The 15,673-nt window shown below is 37.4% G+C and overlaps 1 protein-coding gene across 1 annotated transcript in view; it reads left to right on the top strand.

The window, feature by feature from the left end:
• Window positions 1–12,598, top strand: part of COL4A5 (collagen type IV alpha 5 chain) — a 229,436-nt gene extending 216,838 nt beyond the window's left edge. Inside the window, exons 46-51 of the mRNA XM_078065482.1 lie at window positions 663–761; window positions 3,064–3,276; window positions 7,590–7,767; window positions 9,659–9,773; window positions 10,094–10,266; window positions 11,363–12,598. Coding sequence (XP_077921608.1) covers window positions 663–761; window positions 3,064–3,276; window positions 7,590–7,767; window positions 9,659–9,773; window positions 10,094–10,266; window positions 11,363–11,444 — 860 coding nt within the window. The 3' untranslated portion in view covers window positions 11,445–12,598. The remainder of the gene's footprint in view (window positions 1–662; window positions 762–3,063; window positions 3,277–7,589; window positions 7,768–9,658; window positions 9,774–10,093; window positions 10,267–11,362) is intronic.
• The last annotated feature ends 3,075 nt before the right edge of the window (window positions 12,599–15,673 follow it).

Here is a 15,673-nt window from a genome sequence, read left to right as displayed (position 1 = left end):
GCCCTAATTTCCTTTAGGCCCAGTCTAATCTCTTCTAGCCAGTTCCTCTGGCTATTTTAATTTGAATGATTAGGTTAATGTTATTAAAAACTTTGTAATGAAATTAATATGCATTTAAGATCTGATGCTTTCTCTATCCCAACCACCAGAAGGATAGAAAGCTAATTTGATCAGCCATCAGCTCCCCACTGTGAGGCCTCGTGATTTTTAAACTAATTCCTGTCTAGTTGGCCATTTGACTCTATGCTTGCAGCCAATTTTGATTATACAAGAAAGCTAGAAACTAAGTTCAGTCTTTCTCGCTTATTAAGTGATTGGTTGTTAGTCTTTCCATAAACTAAGTGTACCAGGCAGTAACAACCTTACCTATGGTGAGACAGATAACAAAAGTTGGGCCTTGCACTCCTATTTTGTTCTGAGGCAAAGAGAACACAAGTGCCATATTATGGGAATCTTCACAGACACAAATCTATTGTTTAAAACTAAAGCTAAATCCTTGTCTGCTTCTTTGTCCCGGGCTTGAGCTATTCCTTTGTGTATCTGGATTAAAGACAAGACCAGACTATGAATTTAGTGACACTCAAGAACCTTAAGTTTCCTAGATCTGTCTGGTTATGGAATTATTATACCCATATTTGAAGACCCTATTTTTTTCCCTGTAGGTCCAATTGGCCCTCCAGGAGATCCGGGACGCAATGGACTCCCTGGCTTTGATGGTGCAGGAGGGCGCAAAGGAGACCCAGGTCTGCCAGGCCAGCCAGGTGAGACAAGTAAAACACTGCTGTTGATAGTCTCAAGTCTGAAAGACCTCTAGACGTCCAGTTGGAGCTGTGAGAGTTTTCTTCTTAGGAAGAGTATAGCTAGCTGGTGAATCTGTTGTTGCGGGAAAATAGGACAGCACATACAAGGAGATTTGCCAGTATACAGAAAAGCATAGAAAGCTTGTTTTTATTTATGTGTTTAGAGTACTGGAAAACAGTTTTTCCTCAAGATGAGGTTTTTCCAGGTATTCACTGTACTTACCTGTTCTGATAATTTTCAATATGTTGATTTAAATCCCATGACCATCTTGAAACTATTGTGAATCTTTCCACATTTGAAAATATGACAGATGTCAGAGTGGCATCTTATACTGAGATGACAAATTGATTTTCAGGTTTTTAGTTCTTTCATTAACAGGTGCTCCTGATAATATTGAATCTGGTATCTACTAGATTTCCAGTATGTTCTCAAGCTACTTCCAAAAAGAATTTGAGTCACCTTGCAATAAAAAATATAAATAGAGGAGCTTAATAGACATTTTCCAAAGAAGACATACAGATGGCAACAGACACATGAAAAGATGCCCAGCATCACTAATCATCAGGGAAATACAAATCAAAACAACAGCGGGATATCCCCTTATACACATCAGAATGGCTAGAATCAAAAAGACAAGAAATAACAAGTGTTGGCAAGGACGTGGAGAAAAAGGAACCCTCATGCACTATTGATGAGAATGCAAACTGGTACATCCACTGTGGAAAACAGTATAGAGGTTCCTCAAAAAATTAAAAATATAGAATTACCACATGATCCAGTAATTTCACTACTGGGTATTTACCCAAAGAAAACAAAACACTAATTTGAAAAGATATACCCACCCCTTTGTTTATTGTAGCATCATTTACAATAACCAAGATATGGAAGCAGTCCAAGTGTTCATCAATAGATGAGTGGATAAAGAAGAGGGATATATATATATATATATAGCTATTATTTAGCCATAAAAAAGAATGAGATCTTGTCATTTACAACAACATGGATGGACCTAGAAGGTATAATGCTAAGTGAAATAAGTCAGAGAGAGATAAATACCATATGAGTTCACTCATATGTGGAATTTAAGAAACAAAGGAACAAACAAAGGAAAAAAGAGACTAATAAAAAACCAGACTCTTAAATACAGAGAACAAGCTGGTGGGTGCCAGAGGAGGGAGGTGTGTTGGGGGTGAGTGAAATAGATAAAGGGGATTAAGAGTGCTCACTTATCATGATGAGCACTGAGTAATGTATAGGATTGTTGAATCACTCTATTGTATACCTGAAATGAATATGATACTGTTTATTAACTATACTTCAATAAAAAATATTAAAATTAAAAAACACACTGAAGTAAGATTGCTAAAATAGAAATAAAAGATCATAAACTCAGTAGATTTTTAATATGTATTAGCAACTCTAGACAATATAAATATAACTTTAAATAATATAAACATAAAGAATATTTATTGGCAAATAAATATCAGTGGCAGCAAGGCAGACTGGTAATACCTATGGCCTTCCTGGAACCAATACCCTGCCATTTCATTAACTGTATATCAGGGAAGGAACAAGTTAGTGTCATCTTCATCACATATGGGCATTGCTGTGAAGTTTCCCCAAAATGAAAATGCATATACACAGTGGCAGAAGGCTTGTATATAAAGAGAATTGTAAAATAGGCTCAAATCAAGAGACTAAACAGAGAAAGGGAACCGTTGGTAAATTGAAAATAGACATTTTGAAAAGGCTGCTTTCGTAGTGCCCTGCCTATTCTCTAAACAAAAAGGTATGCCTGAGAATAATTCCCCAGACAGATTCAAAGGAAAATGTTTTTCAGCACTGAAACTGGCAGACTGATGGCAACCACACCCTTCCTTTCTCGTTGATGAACAAAAAAGCAGACTGAAATTTCGTCATGGGGTTTGGGCTCCTTTAGTAGAGCAAGAGACTAGATAACACACAGACTTCCCAAATAAGCATCACTTCTTCCTATCTAATGTTCCATTGCCCAGTACTCATTTAGTGCCTAATGTTGTCAACCAATTCCATTAGAAAAAATATATGTTTAAATCTCTTTGAGGGCAGGGACCATATTTTATTTATCTCCAAATCCGTGATATCTGACAATACCTTAATAGGCACTCTATAAATATTGACTAAATTAACGAGTCAAATGAGATCATAATGTTTTGTCAGTAGCCATAATAGTAGGATCAGAGCTCACTTAAATTTTGTATACTGACGATTCCATGGAAATAGGTACTCGTGGTTTGGATGGTCCCCCTGGACCAGATGGAATGCAAGGTCCCCCAGGTCCTCCAGGAACTTCCTCTATCGCCCATGGATTCCTCATCACACGTCACAGCCAGACAACAGATGCACCACAATGCCCACATGGAACTGTCCAGATTTATGAAGGCTTTTCTCTCCTGTATGTTCAAGGAAATAAAAGAGCTCATGGTCAAGACTTGGGTGAGATAACTGGCATCTTAGTTTTTACTATGTGTTTTGTTTTGAAAACCTTGTTGGATTCTGGAGTAACCTTGGGCAAAATATATATCTCTATTTGGGGTGGGGGGGCTTCCAAATTGAAGACCATGTCAAGGGCAGCTAAATATATTCACTGTAAGTTTTAAATAAATAATACGTTACCCTAAAAGCTTTAGCTAGCTAGTGTGAGGTACAATTCTTGGCCTAAAGCAGCACATTTTGGGAAAGGCCACATGTACTCTTTGTTAGCTATTAAGAAAACAGATTCCCTGGGCTCTCTACGGTATAGCAGTCGCTTGAGTGGGCAATGTTGATTCATAGGAGATAGTTTTTTCTTCTCTGACACTGGTCTTCATCAAGTTGAAAGGTAAGTTCTGAAGAGAATCTTGATTTCTAAATCAAAGAAATTAAGGTCATTTCTTAATTATGCTAGTTTATAGTTCCTAAAATAAGTGTCTTAGCTTTGTAAAGTATTATCAGAGTAGATTAAAACTATGCAAAGCACCATATTTCTATATAAAATACACTTCATTTAATGTGTTCCCGTGCATCTTCTCTATACTGTGGTGGGCAGATTGGTTGATGGGATGAGACTGGACCGGATGATTCTCAAGACATCTTCCAATCTTCAACATTTCTTTTTGTGGAATTTTGACTTTGGATTTCAAAGCCCCATTGTGTGACCTGCGGCTGCCAGTTTTAAGGATCATTATCCCCTTCTTCGTCTCCATAAAGACATTTAAGCAGATAGTCTGGGCTCCCAGTTTCTGGAGTGTCTGTAGTAAGAGACCTCCTGAGGTCTCTTTAGCTAGGCTATTTTGTGAAAACAGTTCTGCAGCAACAGAGACCTCCAGAGGTCTTCTCTACTCACTCTATTCCCAGGGCATATGGCCACATCTGCCAGATAGTGCTGGCCCACCGGAGTCGGCATCTCCACTGACATGGAAGCCAAGAGTCACAGGTCATTTAATGAAGCCAAATATAGGAGGAGTTTGCCTGCCAACTTTCTTCTCCCACTTTTACTTTTCTTCATCTCCTTTTCATCTTTCCTCTGCTATTTTTCCTTCCCGCATTTACTTTCTTTAGGTAGCATCTTCTCTTTCTGATTTTATAATTGACAAATCTTCATGGTGAAAATATTCTTATCTTTTACATAAATCTCTCTAGTCTTCCTCCCATAAAATTCTTCTCCTTTTAGGCCATTCTTTCTTCACTATCAGAGTCTTAACTTATACCTATAATCGAGCTTATAAACTTCAAATCCCTGACTTGATAGTCAGGGAACCATTAGAAGTTTTTGAGCACCGTGAAATTCAAAAATGTAATTCAAATAAAAAATGGAATCTGCAATCCAGTATGTCACTGTAACTTTCCAAAATGCATGTACTTGGTCAAACAAGGGCTGTCATACTATGCATTCAGACATGGAGGCTACAAACTGGCCCTGACTCAGGTACAGTATAGGCCTCAGACATGGGAAGGCCATGATATAGGGCCCAAGATCCCAAGAGTGATCCCAGATTGCAGAGTTTCTTCTATGGCTCACACAGGGATCAAACTGGAGAGAGCTTGATGGCTAAGCAAAGAATAGAGACAGCTATAAGAAACAATCACCTGATCAAATAAATACAGTCTATGGTGGATTAGTGAAAGGATTATGGTGTGTAAAAAAAGAGGGTGGAGGTAACAGATGGAATACTAAAACTATTCTGTATAGGAGCAAAAAAAAAATACTAAGAATAATTAGTCTATTAAAGCCTTATAGTTTTAGAAAATGGGAGGCATTGAGAATTCATGAGATTTTTCTTCAAAATTCTCTCCGAAAATTTGGAGACAATACAGAATTCTGCATCATTGTGTGCAGCATAAAGCATAGATGCAACCAAACACCCCTGTTCTCCTCATTATGGGCCTTCCTTTTATGTACCTTTTCCTTTTCTTTCTCAGACCAGGGATATTGCCAACCCTGTCCCCAATTAGGCAGTAATATTTTATTATTAAATTACTTTATAAATAAAAAGAACTTTGATTTTCATTCTCCAATTTGATTTTCACAACTATGATCAAGAAACATATAGGACAAGTATTATTTTCTTATATTTTATACACAAAAAAACTGGCTAAGAGGTTAAGTGACTACTTCAAACCTCTGCACGCAGTGATGGAGATAAGAATTGAATCCCAACACCTACCAGTGCTAAATCCATTCGTTTTCAATTATGCCAATTTGTCATTCACTCTCACGTGATCTTGAGTTAGTCACCTTTCTCTGAGCCAGTTTTTTTCCTCTGAAAAAAGAATTATTTAGGCTAAATCAATGATTTTCAACCTGGGGAACTTCTGAAAAGATTCCTAGACCCATCCCAAACCCCTTATGTAAAAATTCCCAATGATTATGACGATCCACTAGGTTTAAGAAGTATTGGTCTTTTATCAGTCATCTTCAGTCTGAGATAAGCATATTCCTTTGGATACATGAGGAATTTCCAAGAACTACACAGGCATAATTTTAAAGGAATCAAGTTTCAAATCCTCAACTTTCATATGTACTTTCTCCTGAATTTGAACGGCCTGTGTATATGCTTTGGATAATCCTGTTTCCCACATCCCCTTTCACTATCACCCATCTCCCACTTTATGAAAGACTCATAGTATGGCATATTGCCTTGAAGTGTGAAAACCTCTGGGGGACAAATTCAAAGGGACAACTCAAAATAATGGTTTTGTTAAAGTCTCCATTAATTGAGGCTCTATAATTCAATCCATCTCATTAGGAAATGCATTTCCAACAAAAGTTTACTTTTTGTGTTTAGAAATTATCAAAATTTATAGTATCTGTATTTTTATAAATTCCCAATATAATGATGACAATTCAAAAAATATTTAACATGTAAACCTTATGATCATAGAAAGTTTTTAAAAGTTATTATACATTTTTGTTTCAGAGAAATATGATAGGATAATCAATAAAAAACTAAAAATAAAAAACACATTAGGATAAAACTGTGTGAGAAAAGTGGAATGGACATATAATTTCCGAATGCAAAAGGAGCATTGAATGACTTCCACTTGTTAAAGATGAGTTTATGTACTTTAAAAAAATTTTATTGTTAAGTTTCAAATCATTATGTTGGATATATATTTTTTTTTAAAGATTTTATTTATTTATTTGATAGAATGAGAGAGAGAGAGAGCATGAGAGGGGGGAGGGTCAGAGGGAGAAGCAGACTCTCTGCTGAGCAGGGAGCCTGATGCGGGACTCGATCCTGGGACTCCAGGATCATGACCTGAGCCGAAGGCAGTTGCCCAACCAACTGAGCCACCCAGGTGCCCCATTATGTTGGATATATTTAAAAGAGAGAAAAAGTTTGTTTTTAAATACAAGTATTCACAAAACACTAGACATGACAGCTGGTAACATTTGAAATGTGGTTTGCAAAAGTCCCAGGCTCCAGTATCACAAAGTGGAGTATAGAAAGGTAGCTTTGGAGCCAAGAGACAATAACCAATACCTTAATAACTGGTATAGTATCAATTTGAAATTCTGATGAAAAGTTTTATATCTAAACCTAAAGATGTGGGGGGGTACACCATTTTTCATCATTCTTTGGTGAATAAATAAGAATAAAAGATAACTTAGAGTTATATATAGAGATATAGATAGATGATAGATAGATAGATAGATAGATAGATAGATAGATAGATAGATAACCTCTATTGCCCTTACCAGTCCTGAATTTTTTTCCCCTTGCATCCTTCCTTTCTCTCTTATTTTTTTTCCTTTTTATTATTCACCTCCAAACCTGTTCATGGTTGCTGTGCATATTGGTCAGCACTACCATTGTCCCTAGGCTCAAAGAGATTGCAAAAACAAACAAGATACATACTGAGGATGTCTTGGAAGAAGAGATGGTAGGCTGGAGAGGAAGTACTAACCAGATATTATAGAAACTCAGTGTGTGTCCTTCACTTGTTCACAATAAATTGCTCAATATTCTCCGTAATATTTTATTATGTTTATAAGTACCTCCCCAGTGTAAAAACACTGTTGGAGAATATATAATGAACTGCAACAATAAATGTCTACATATATTATAAGATATATCCTGATTTTAGAAATGTTAAAAATGTAAGTAAACGTGCATCTTATAATTGAAGATCTAAAACAAAGTATATTTATTATCTAAGAAATGTGGGCATATTTCTCCTTGAAAGGTTGTTTGTTAGGGTTTCAAAAGAAACTAAAGTATCATCATAGTATAGTCCTTCATCCTTTTCTCCCCAATTCTCCCTAGGGACGGCTGGCAGCTGCCTTCGTCGCTTCAGTACCATGCCTTTCATGTTCTGCAACATCAATAATGTTTGCAACTTTGCTTCAAGAAATGACTATTCTTACTGGCTGTCCACGCCAGAGCCCATGCCAATGAGCATGGAGCCCCTGAAGGGCCGGAGCATCCAGCCATTTATTAGTCGGTGAGACACTGGTGTAGCTTTGACTTTTACCAATCCCCAGTTAGTTTAGCTAGTCAGAAATGAGTCTAAAGCTAATAATTTGATCATATTCTTCCCAGGTTGGGTAGGACAGAGGTGCCTTCATAATATTCAGTTAGGTATTTAGTTTAATCTGTATTAAGTGGGGATTTGCTTTTGACCAGACCCTATGATAGAAATAGTGTAATACACAAAGAAATCAGACTAATCATTAGGCAAATATATGTAAAATAATATATATATCAGTCTTGGCTAAGTGTTACAATAGATCTAATAAAATGTTATGAAAGCATAAGGAAAAGAATGTTTAATTTTAATGGGATAAATTTGGGATGACTATATGGAAGAAATGTATTTTGACCTGATTAGTACTTAAAGGATGGGAAGGACTTGAGATACAGGTAGTTATAAGGGGGAAGGGCATACTAGGCAGAGAACATGGGAATAGGTAGTAGATTGATGTATCTAGAATATAGCTTGTAAAGGTTGCATAGAGAGAAGAGATTGGAAAGTTAACTTGGACCCAGATTGTAGAAGGTTTTCAGCATCAGGTTTTATTTTGGAATTAATCTGGTATATAATGGGGAGCTTCCAAAAGTGTTTGAGCTACACTTCAGGGAAAATTACAGAGCCATCAACATGTAACATAGATTACAGAGGAGATAGTCCTAAAATAGAGAGATCAGTTAGATTGAAGGTATTGCTGTAGTCCCGGTAGGAATGGATTGGAACTGTCAGTGGGGGACGTGTATCACTTTAATACAATAGATAGGATTTGGCAGTTGATTAGTTATGAGACAGAGGAAATGATAGCTGAGGTTTGGAGCATGAGTAACTAACAGGAGAGAGGTACCATTAGTAGAGACTTCCTAGAGTTTTGCCACATTAGAACTCTAGTTTAACTCAATCTCCTAGGCATATGAGATACTGCCATTTTCATTCTGATCATGGCCCAATTGATTTAGGAGTCCACTAACCATAAAGGAGAGTCATTGGAAAGTCTAGTTTCTTTGACATTGAATATAAAGGTTAAACCTAGCTCAGCTTCTCTTAGTAGCAAATTCATGGTGCCCTTTTTAGGGCATTTGCCCAGATTTGGGGGGAATTTATTTTTTGTGAGTTTTGTCAGTCCCAACTCTTGGGAGTAAAAGGTCCTTTAAAGGTATTTCCTGTTTTGTAGATAAACTTCACCAAATTGGTTCAGTCATATGTCAGAAGGTCCCTTCATGATATTTATTAAAGATTTGGTAGACTCAGCTATATTTACTGTGTTGCAGCTTTACTTGATTTTATAGATTTAAGCCACATCTCCACATGCCTGGGTAGCTGCCCAGCATTCTGGAAATGCTGTATTTCTCTAGATGTGGCCAAATGGTTAATAAATATCCTTTGGACCAAAAATAATGGGTGGGGATTGAGAAAGTGTCTGTTTCTTGTCTTTTCCAGTTCACCAGACATTGTTGTCACTACAGTTTCAGCATTACTAAATAAATGTCTACCATCCAGTTGGGCACTTTGACAGCAAGTAGTATGTGCAATACATGAAGCCAAGCTCTTACAGCAATTATGGCATTGACTATATAGCAAGTATGAATACAAATTTAAGGCAGAATGGAAAATGAAAATGCTGTGGCCTTTGTTGTGTGGTTTCTTTAAAAAAAGGCTTACAGTTGTCGTTTATAACTTTATTAAGTATATTGGGAGACAGGGCTTATGAAAAAGCAGTTCTTGAAGTGCATTTTTCTCCTGCTTTTGTGAGCATAGAAGACACCTTAACGGGCTTCTATACCAGGAAGGCTTTTGAAAGAAGAGTGACTGCTAGTTCCCACATACTCACTGTGTAGATTGTGTCCCCCTCCTTTTCCCTTACCAGATGTGCAGTATGTGAAGCTCCAGCCGTGGTGATTGCAGTTCACAGTCAGACCATCCAGATTCCCCATTGTCCTCAGGGATGGGATTCTCTTTGGATTGGCTATTCCTTCATGATGGTATGAAATACTCTTCCTTGTCTTTGTCATCTTAGCTGACTGTCCATAATATCTGTATATCTTCCCAATACAAGGAATCCCTGTCATGTGCATGAACCTCAAATAGCTTCTGTCCAAATATTGTGACCCCCTTCACATATTTTCTGGAATATATTTTCATAATCTGCCTGTTGCTTCTGTTGAGTACCCTTGGTGTTGGTACTGTTCTCTTATCTCTTGCCCTAGATCCTTCACTGGATTTGAATTTTTGGTCATATTTAGCACGTATCTTTGGGTATTCACTAAGGTATTAGTGGCACTTTTTTCCTTATCTTTTCTAGCACACAAGCGCAGGAGCAGAGGGCTCAGGTCAAGCCTTGGCCTCCCCTGGTTCCTGCTTGGAAGAGTTTCGTTCAGCTCCCTTCATTGAATGTCATGGGCGGGGTACCTGCAACTACTATGCCAACTCCTACAGCTTTTGGCTAGCAACTGTAGATGTGTCAGACATGTTCAGGTAAGGTCCTTATGGCTTTAGTTCAGTCCTAAGCTTCCTTCAGAAGTACTAGGGAAGAGAGAAGCAATTCATGGATGGTTTATACTCAACAAATGTTAAAGATTTAGTGGACTGTGTTTTTTATTTGTGCTTGTTCTTTTCATATACTTGATTCAGGACAGAAAAACAGACTTGGCTAACATTAGGTATGTGTACTTTCAGATGGCTTGGTAGTAGTAATCCTTCGGTAGCAAACACACAAAGCAAGAAAAGGTTATGTGACCTGCTCAACAATAAGTGAGCTGCTCAACTAGACTGAGGCCACTCCAGGAATTGAAGATTGAAGCTGTGATCTATGATCTCTGCCTCAGTCCAGTGATCTCTTTTCCCAGGATGTTTTCTTCTCTTTTTTTTTTTTTTTTTTTTTTTTGAGAGACAGAGAGCATGACGTGGGAGGGGAGGGGGAGAAGCAGGAGAGGGAGAAAGTGACTCTTAGGCAGGCTCCATGCCCAGCACAGAACCCAATGCGGGCCCCATCTCACAATCCTGAGATCATGACATGAGCCGAAATAAAGAGTTGGACACTTAACCAACTGAGTCATGAAGGTGCCCCTTTCCCAGGATGTTTTCAATGCTCTCATCCAAGTGTCTGAATGAGTAAGACCACATATAGTGTATGTACTTCAGGATAGCTCAATCTTCTGGATTTTTTTTTGGTTTAAATTAATTTTTATATATTGCTTCTTTTGAGTTATCATTACTTGATATTTTTCTTACAATTATCTTTTTGCATTTCATATGCGTAAGTTTTATCATTTATTCATCATCAGTTGCCCAGATCTCCCTCATTCTAGGACTGTTAGAAAAATGTGTAAGAGATAAAGAGGGAGAGACAAATAAAGGTAATAAAGAGAAGAGTCACAAAATTAGCTATGACCACTAATGGCTCTTTGGCCATACCAGTTACTGCACTAGATCACATTGCTCAAAAGTTAATCATTAAGTCGTAGGAGAGCTACTTAAGCATGAATAGGATGGATGGGTGTGAATTTGAACCAATAATAGAATTGAAAAACCAGCAAAGGCTAATTTGATCATCCTGTTTCTTATTTCCCAGCAAACCTCAGTCAGAAACACTGAAAGCAGGAGACTTGAGGACACGTATTAGCCGATGTCAAGTGTGCATGAAGAGGACATAACATTTTGAAGAATTCCTTGTGTGTTTTTAAATGTGATATATATACATATATATATATATAAAATTCCCAGGATGCAACGTCTCACTCCTCCCAACTTTACCACTGCTGCCACCAATGGTGCTACTATATATGGCCAAGAGGACATGCCGACTAGTAACCATGGAGATTCAGATGTACCTCAACAATATGCCAGAGCGAGGTCTCTCTTAGTTTTCTATGAATGAAATAAGGAAATGAATTTACTTTTTGGGTCCAGAATGACTTTCCCCAAGGATTATAAGATGAAGATCATATATTTTGCCCAGTAACTTAAAACAGCACGTTAAAAATTCAGTTAAGAGAAGAATCACACTGAGTAAAATAAAAGACTGCAGTTTGGGGGAAGAATTATTTTTCATGGTGCTACTAATCCTACTGTATCCCAGGTTTTTAATATAAAAGTGTTAAGCTTATTTTGCTCTGTAAGTAAAGAATGTGTATATTGTGTAAACAGCCTTTTAGTTCAAAGTGTTGACTCATTTAGATGTGACCTGACATGTATCACTCTTTAAAGACAACCTAGGCAAACCTAGAATACAGACAACAAAATTTTCTATCCATGTTTATCAAAGTGAAAGAATTTATATTCTTGCATCAAGTTACTACTGAGAGTAAATTTATTTTGAGTTCTGTCCCCTAAGTTCTTATTTGACTTTTTTTTAAAAAAAAATAGGTCATTTTAGAATTTTAAATGGTCATGTTACATACCAAATTATAATATCTAATAGAACAATTTCTCTTTTGCTATATTCTTCAAGATCCTCAATACCAGATGCCCCCTTTTTTAATGTTTCTTGTTTTTGCTCATCCCTAACTAGGCAAAGTCCTCCCATATAATTTTGAGAAACAAAAAAAATGATAATTTGTTCCCTGTGCTTCTTCTGTAAGAATTATTCTTCTGTGGTCTCTGCTTGTACAAGAACTGGGAAGACAATACTTGGTTAGTCTTCTCTCTTCAGTTACAAAGCCAGTTGATGTTTCTTCCTCTTTTTTATTTTGAACATTTTATTATAAATAGTCCTAGAATACCTTATTTCCCTAGTTGTCCTCTTTTCACTTCATGTTTTTTAACTCACCATTATCAATTTAATTAAAGATATCCTATGTTGTAAGAATGGATTGTTGTGTATCTCTTCAGACTATGTGTAAAAATCTGCTCATTTACAGATGGACTACACATCTGCACATCAACAAGTAGTCCCTTCTCAGAGAATCATTTAGAGCAGTTCCGAAGAGGTTTCTGCAGACTTTGATCACTCATAGCTGACAGAAGACATAGAGTAATGTAAACGTTTTCTAATAAACAGAACAACCCATTGGAAAGTACTTTTGCAATAATAAATGTATTAACAATATTGTATTGTTGGCTGAGAAAGGAAGCAGAACAACTTTTTATTTAGGGAAGAATTCATTAATAATGTAAAAGCAGATTAGTGAGTTAATATTCCTGATGATTAAGAATGAACACATGTAGCTCTCTAGTTGAGAACTTGCTAAAAGTAAGAGGCATTAAAAGACTCTATAATAAAATTTGTATTTCAGTTAAAATATGAAACAACCAAAATAATTTTGAGAATTTTAGACCCTAATGTGAACCCATGTAAAAGCTAAAGCTTAGAGTCTGTAGTTATAGAAGTTAGATTCTAAACAATGATAAGTGCTTAATAATACTGTTGATTTCAAGGCTAGGCATGTGCAAATTCTAGCTTTTTTTTTTCCATATAGCCATGTGACTGAAAACACTAATGGGTAATTGTAAATGAAAACACCATATTGCATCACATAGATTTTTCTGCATGAGGAATACCCTTAAAGGTTGTTCCTGGGGTTACAGTTGCAAGCACTAATTTCAGAGATTTTGCTGTTTGTTGCTCTCCCTCTCATTTTTATCTCGTTGAAAACCTTGCCTCAGAAAGAACCTAACATTTTAATAGTTGAATGTGTAGGTAGTCTATGTGTTTCTTAACCCCCCAGCTATCCCCAGTCCTGCTTTGTTGTTTAAAGTACATGAATTCAATCCATTCCAGGACCTTAATGTTGTTGACCCTCCCTTGCCACTGAATAGTCAACGATTATTCTGATGTAACTGCTCTAGTAGTTACCTGTAGTGAGTTTTGGAGTCATACATGCCTAATGGTTTTCCCACGTAAGCAGACAATGGATGAGCTGTTCTTCCTTAACCAGATACAAGTAGTTGTATCTTCCTTAACCAGATACAAGTCCTGAATTCTTGTACATCTACAAACCAAGTGATACACATATTTTTGGTGTTACAATCATCACTTCCAAGCTTCCAAAGAGGTTCTGTTGGACAGTCTGTGATTGTACCATGTATTTTCTCACTTGGCCAAATTTGAAGAACCCTTTTTTTCTTGCGGTGTCCGTGAAATTCTTTACCTCAATTGGCATGGTTAATTGAAAACTCACTGGTTACACCAAGCCATCAGAAGGTTTATTCATATGTTAATCACAAGAGGGCACTATTGCCTATAAAAATAAATAAGCATGAGTAATGATTTGTTGAGCTCATTGTTGATGGTGGTGGTGAAGTTGTCTGAAGCTCTGCCTCCGGATTCTTGTTTTAAGCTTCATGTATTCTTTCTTCCTCGTAAAGATCAACAGCAAGTATTTTAAGAGGTGTCCCAGTTTCCCAATGTCTGCATCCAAAAGAAGGGACAGCTTTGCTATGAAAGATTTTCTTAAGAGCCTGATTAGGAATTGGCTCTGGTAGTACTTCCCATGCCTCTCGACGCAGAAGCAAAGTGCAATCACTTTTGTTTGGCCAACACTTCAGTTGGCTTCTTTAGCAGAGAAGCTCTGTTCTCATGCTGCACTATACAAACACCCTCATCCCTAGGCAGCTCCAAAATCAATTGAACAATATTTATAAATCATACATCATTTATTTTAAAGCAGTGGTTTCTAGAGTATAGTCAGGTTGTTTGGAAGGTTTCTATGGTGGAGGTACTCATAAGTTGGGACACTGAAGGAATAAATCCAGATAGGCCTGTCTTCCAAGTTCAACAACAACAAACGTTCACTAGATATTTATTAGCTGTAGAGTACCATGACAGATAAGAATCCACAATCAATTCAACCTGAAAGATAGTCATTATAATGCATACTCCTAAGAAGAGGTATGCTTTTCCATCTTGACTACCAAATCTTACTAATTCTAGGTCAGACTAGAAGAGATCAGGAGGCTTTTTGCCAGCAGTAGCTATCCAGAGGAAGCTGGCTCACCAAGCCGTTCCCTAACACATGGACAAGCTAAGATCACACATATGTAACCTTGACTCTCGGGTTCTCTGTGAGTGGATAGCATGCCCAACACATGACCTAACAGGATGACAAACTGTTGACATTAGAGCATTTTCTCTTTTGTTTTCCTCTTCCAGATTCGCATGGCCTTCTTTGCCCTACTTTCTGCCCCCAGAGGGTTCCTGTGCCCTCTGGCTTCTGGTTGAGTTCGACCAATGGGATGCCCCCCGCAGGAGAGAAGAGCAAAGGACAAGACTGATGTCAGGGTATTTTATTTTCGTGGGGCACATGTAGTGACCTCAGGTTGGCTTGTGCTCCTCAACTGAATGTCCCTGCTACTCTCAAGATGATCTCTTCTTTTAAATTATTTCCCATTCTGGTTCCGGGAACCAATTTCCTCTCATCTCTTCGGGTCTAGATTTATGATGACAAGTCGGCAGCAGCCTACAACAGCTTGTAGTTTCCAAAACCTGCTGGAGGTGCTTCATTCTATATGTGGGAAAATGAGGGTGGATTGATAAAATGGCAAGCATGAGTAGCATCCTCCACTTTGAACTGAGGGATAGACCAGCAGAAATGTGAATTAACATTACTTAATCTAAGACTGAGCTTACCAAGCTTTATTGAAGGCTGCATTCCAAGGTTGTTAGGGTGAAACGAGGCAAAATATGTTCATTATGGCCCTAAATTATTCAGGTTTTTTTTTTCCAAATACTGCCCCACTGAATCTCTAAAAAACATAACATTTTGACTTCCCCCTAGGTGGTCATTCGCCTTGCACCATCCTACTCCAAATGAAGAATCTCAGTTGCCCCATTGGCAGACAAGATCCTAAGCACTGTTAACTGATCTTTGAAAGCCCCAGAAAGAAAATTCCTGGTAGTGTTACTTCCACCAGAGAAGTTTGCCAAGCCAGTTGTACATGCCTG

This window comes from Halichoerus grypus, chromosome X, assembly GCF_964656455.1.
Source record: "Halichoerus grypus chromosome X, mHalGry1.hap1.1, whole genome shotgun sequence".
NCBI classification, from domain to species: Eukaryota; Metazoa; Chordata; class Mammalia; order Carnivora; family Phocidae; genus Halichoerus; species Halichoerus grypus.
This window is presented reverse-complemented; position numbering and strand designations above follow the sequence as displayed.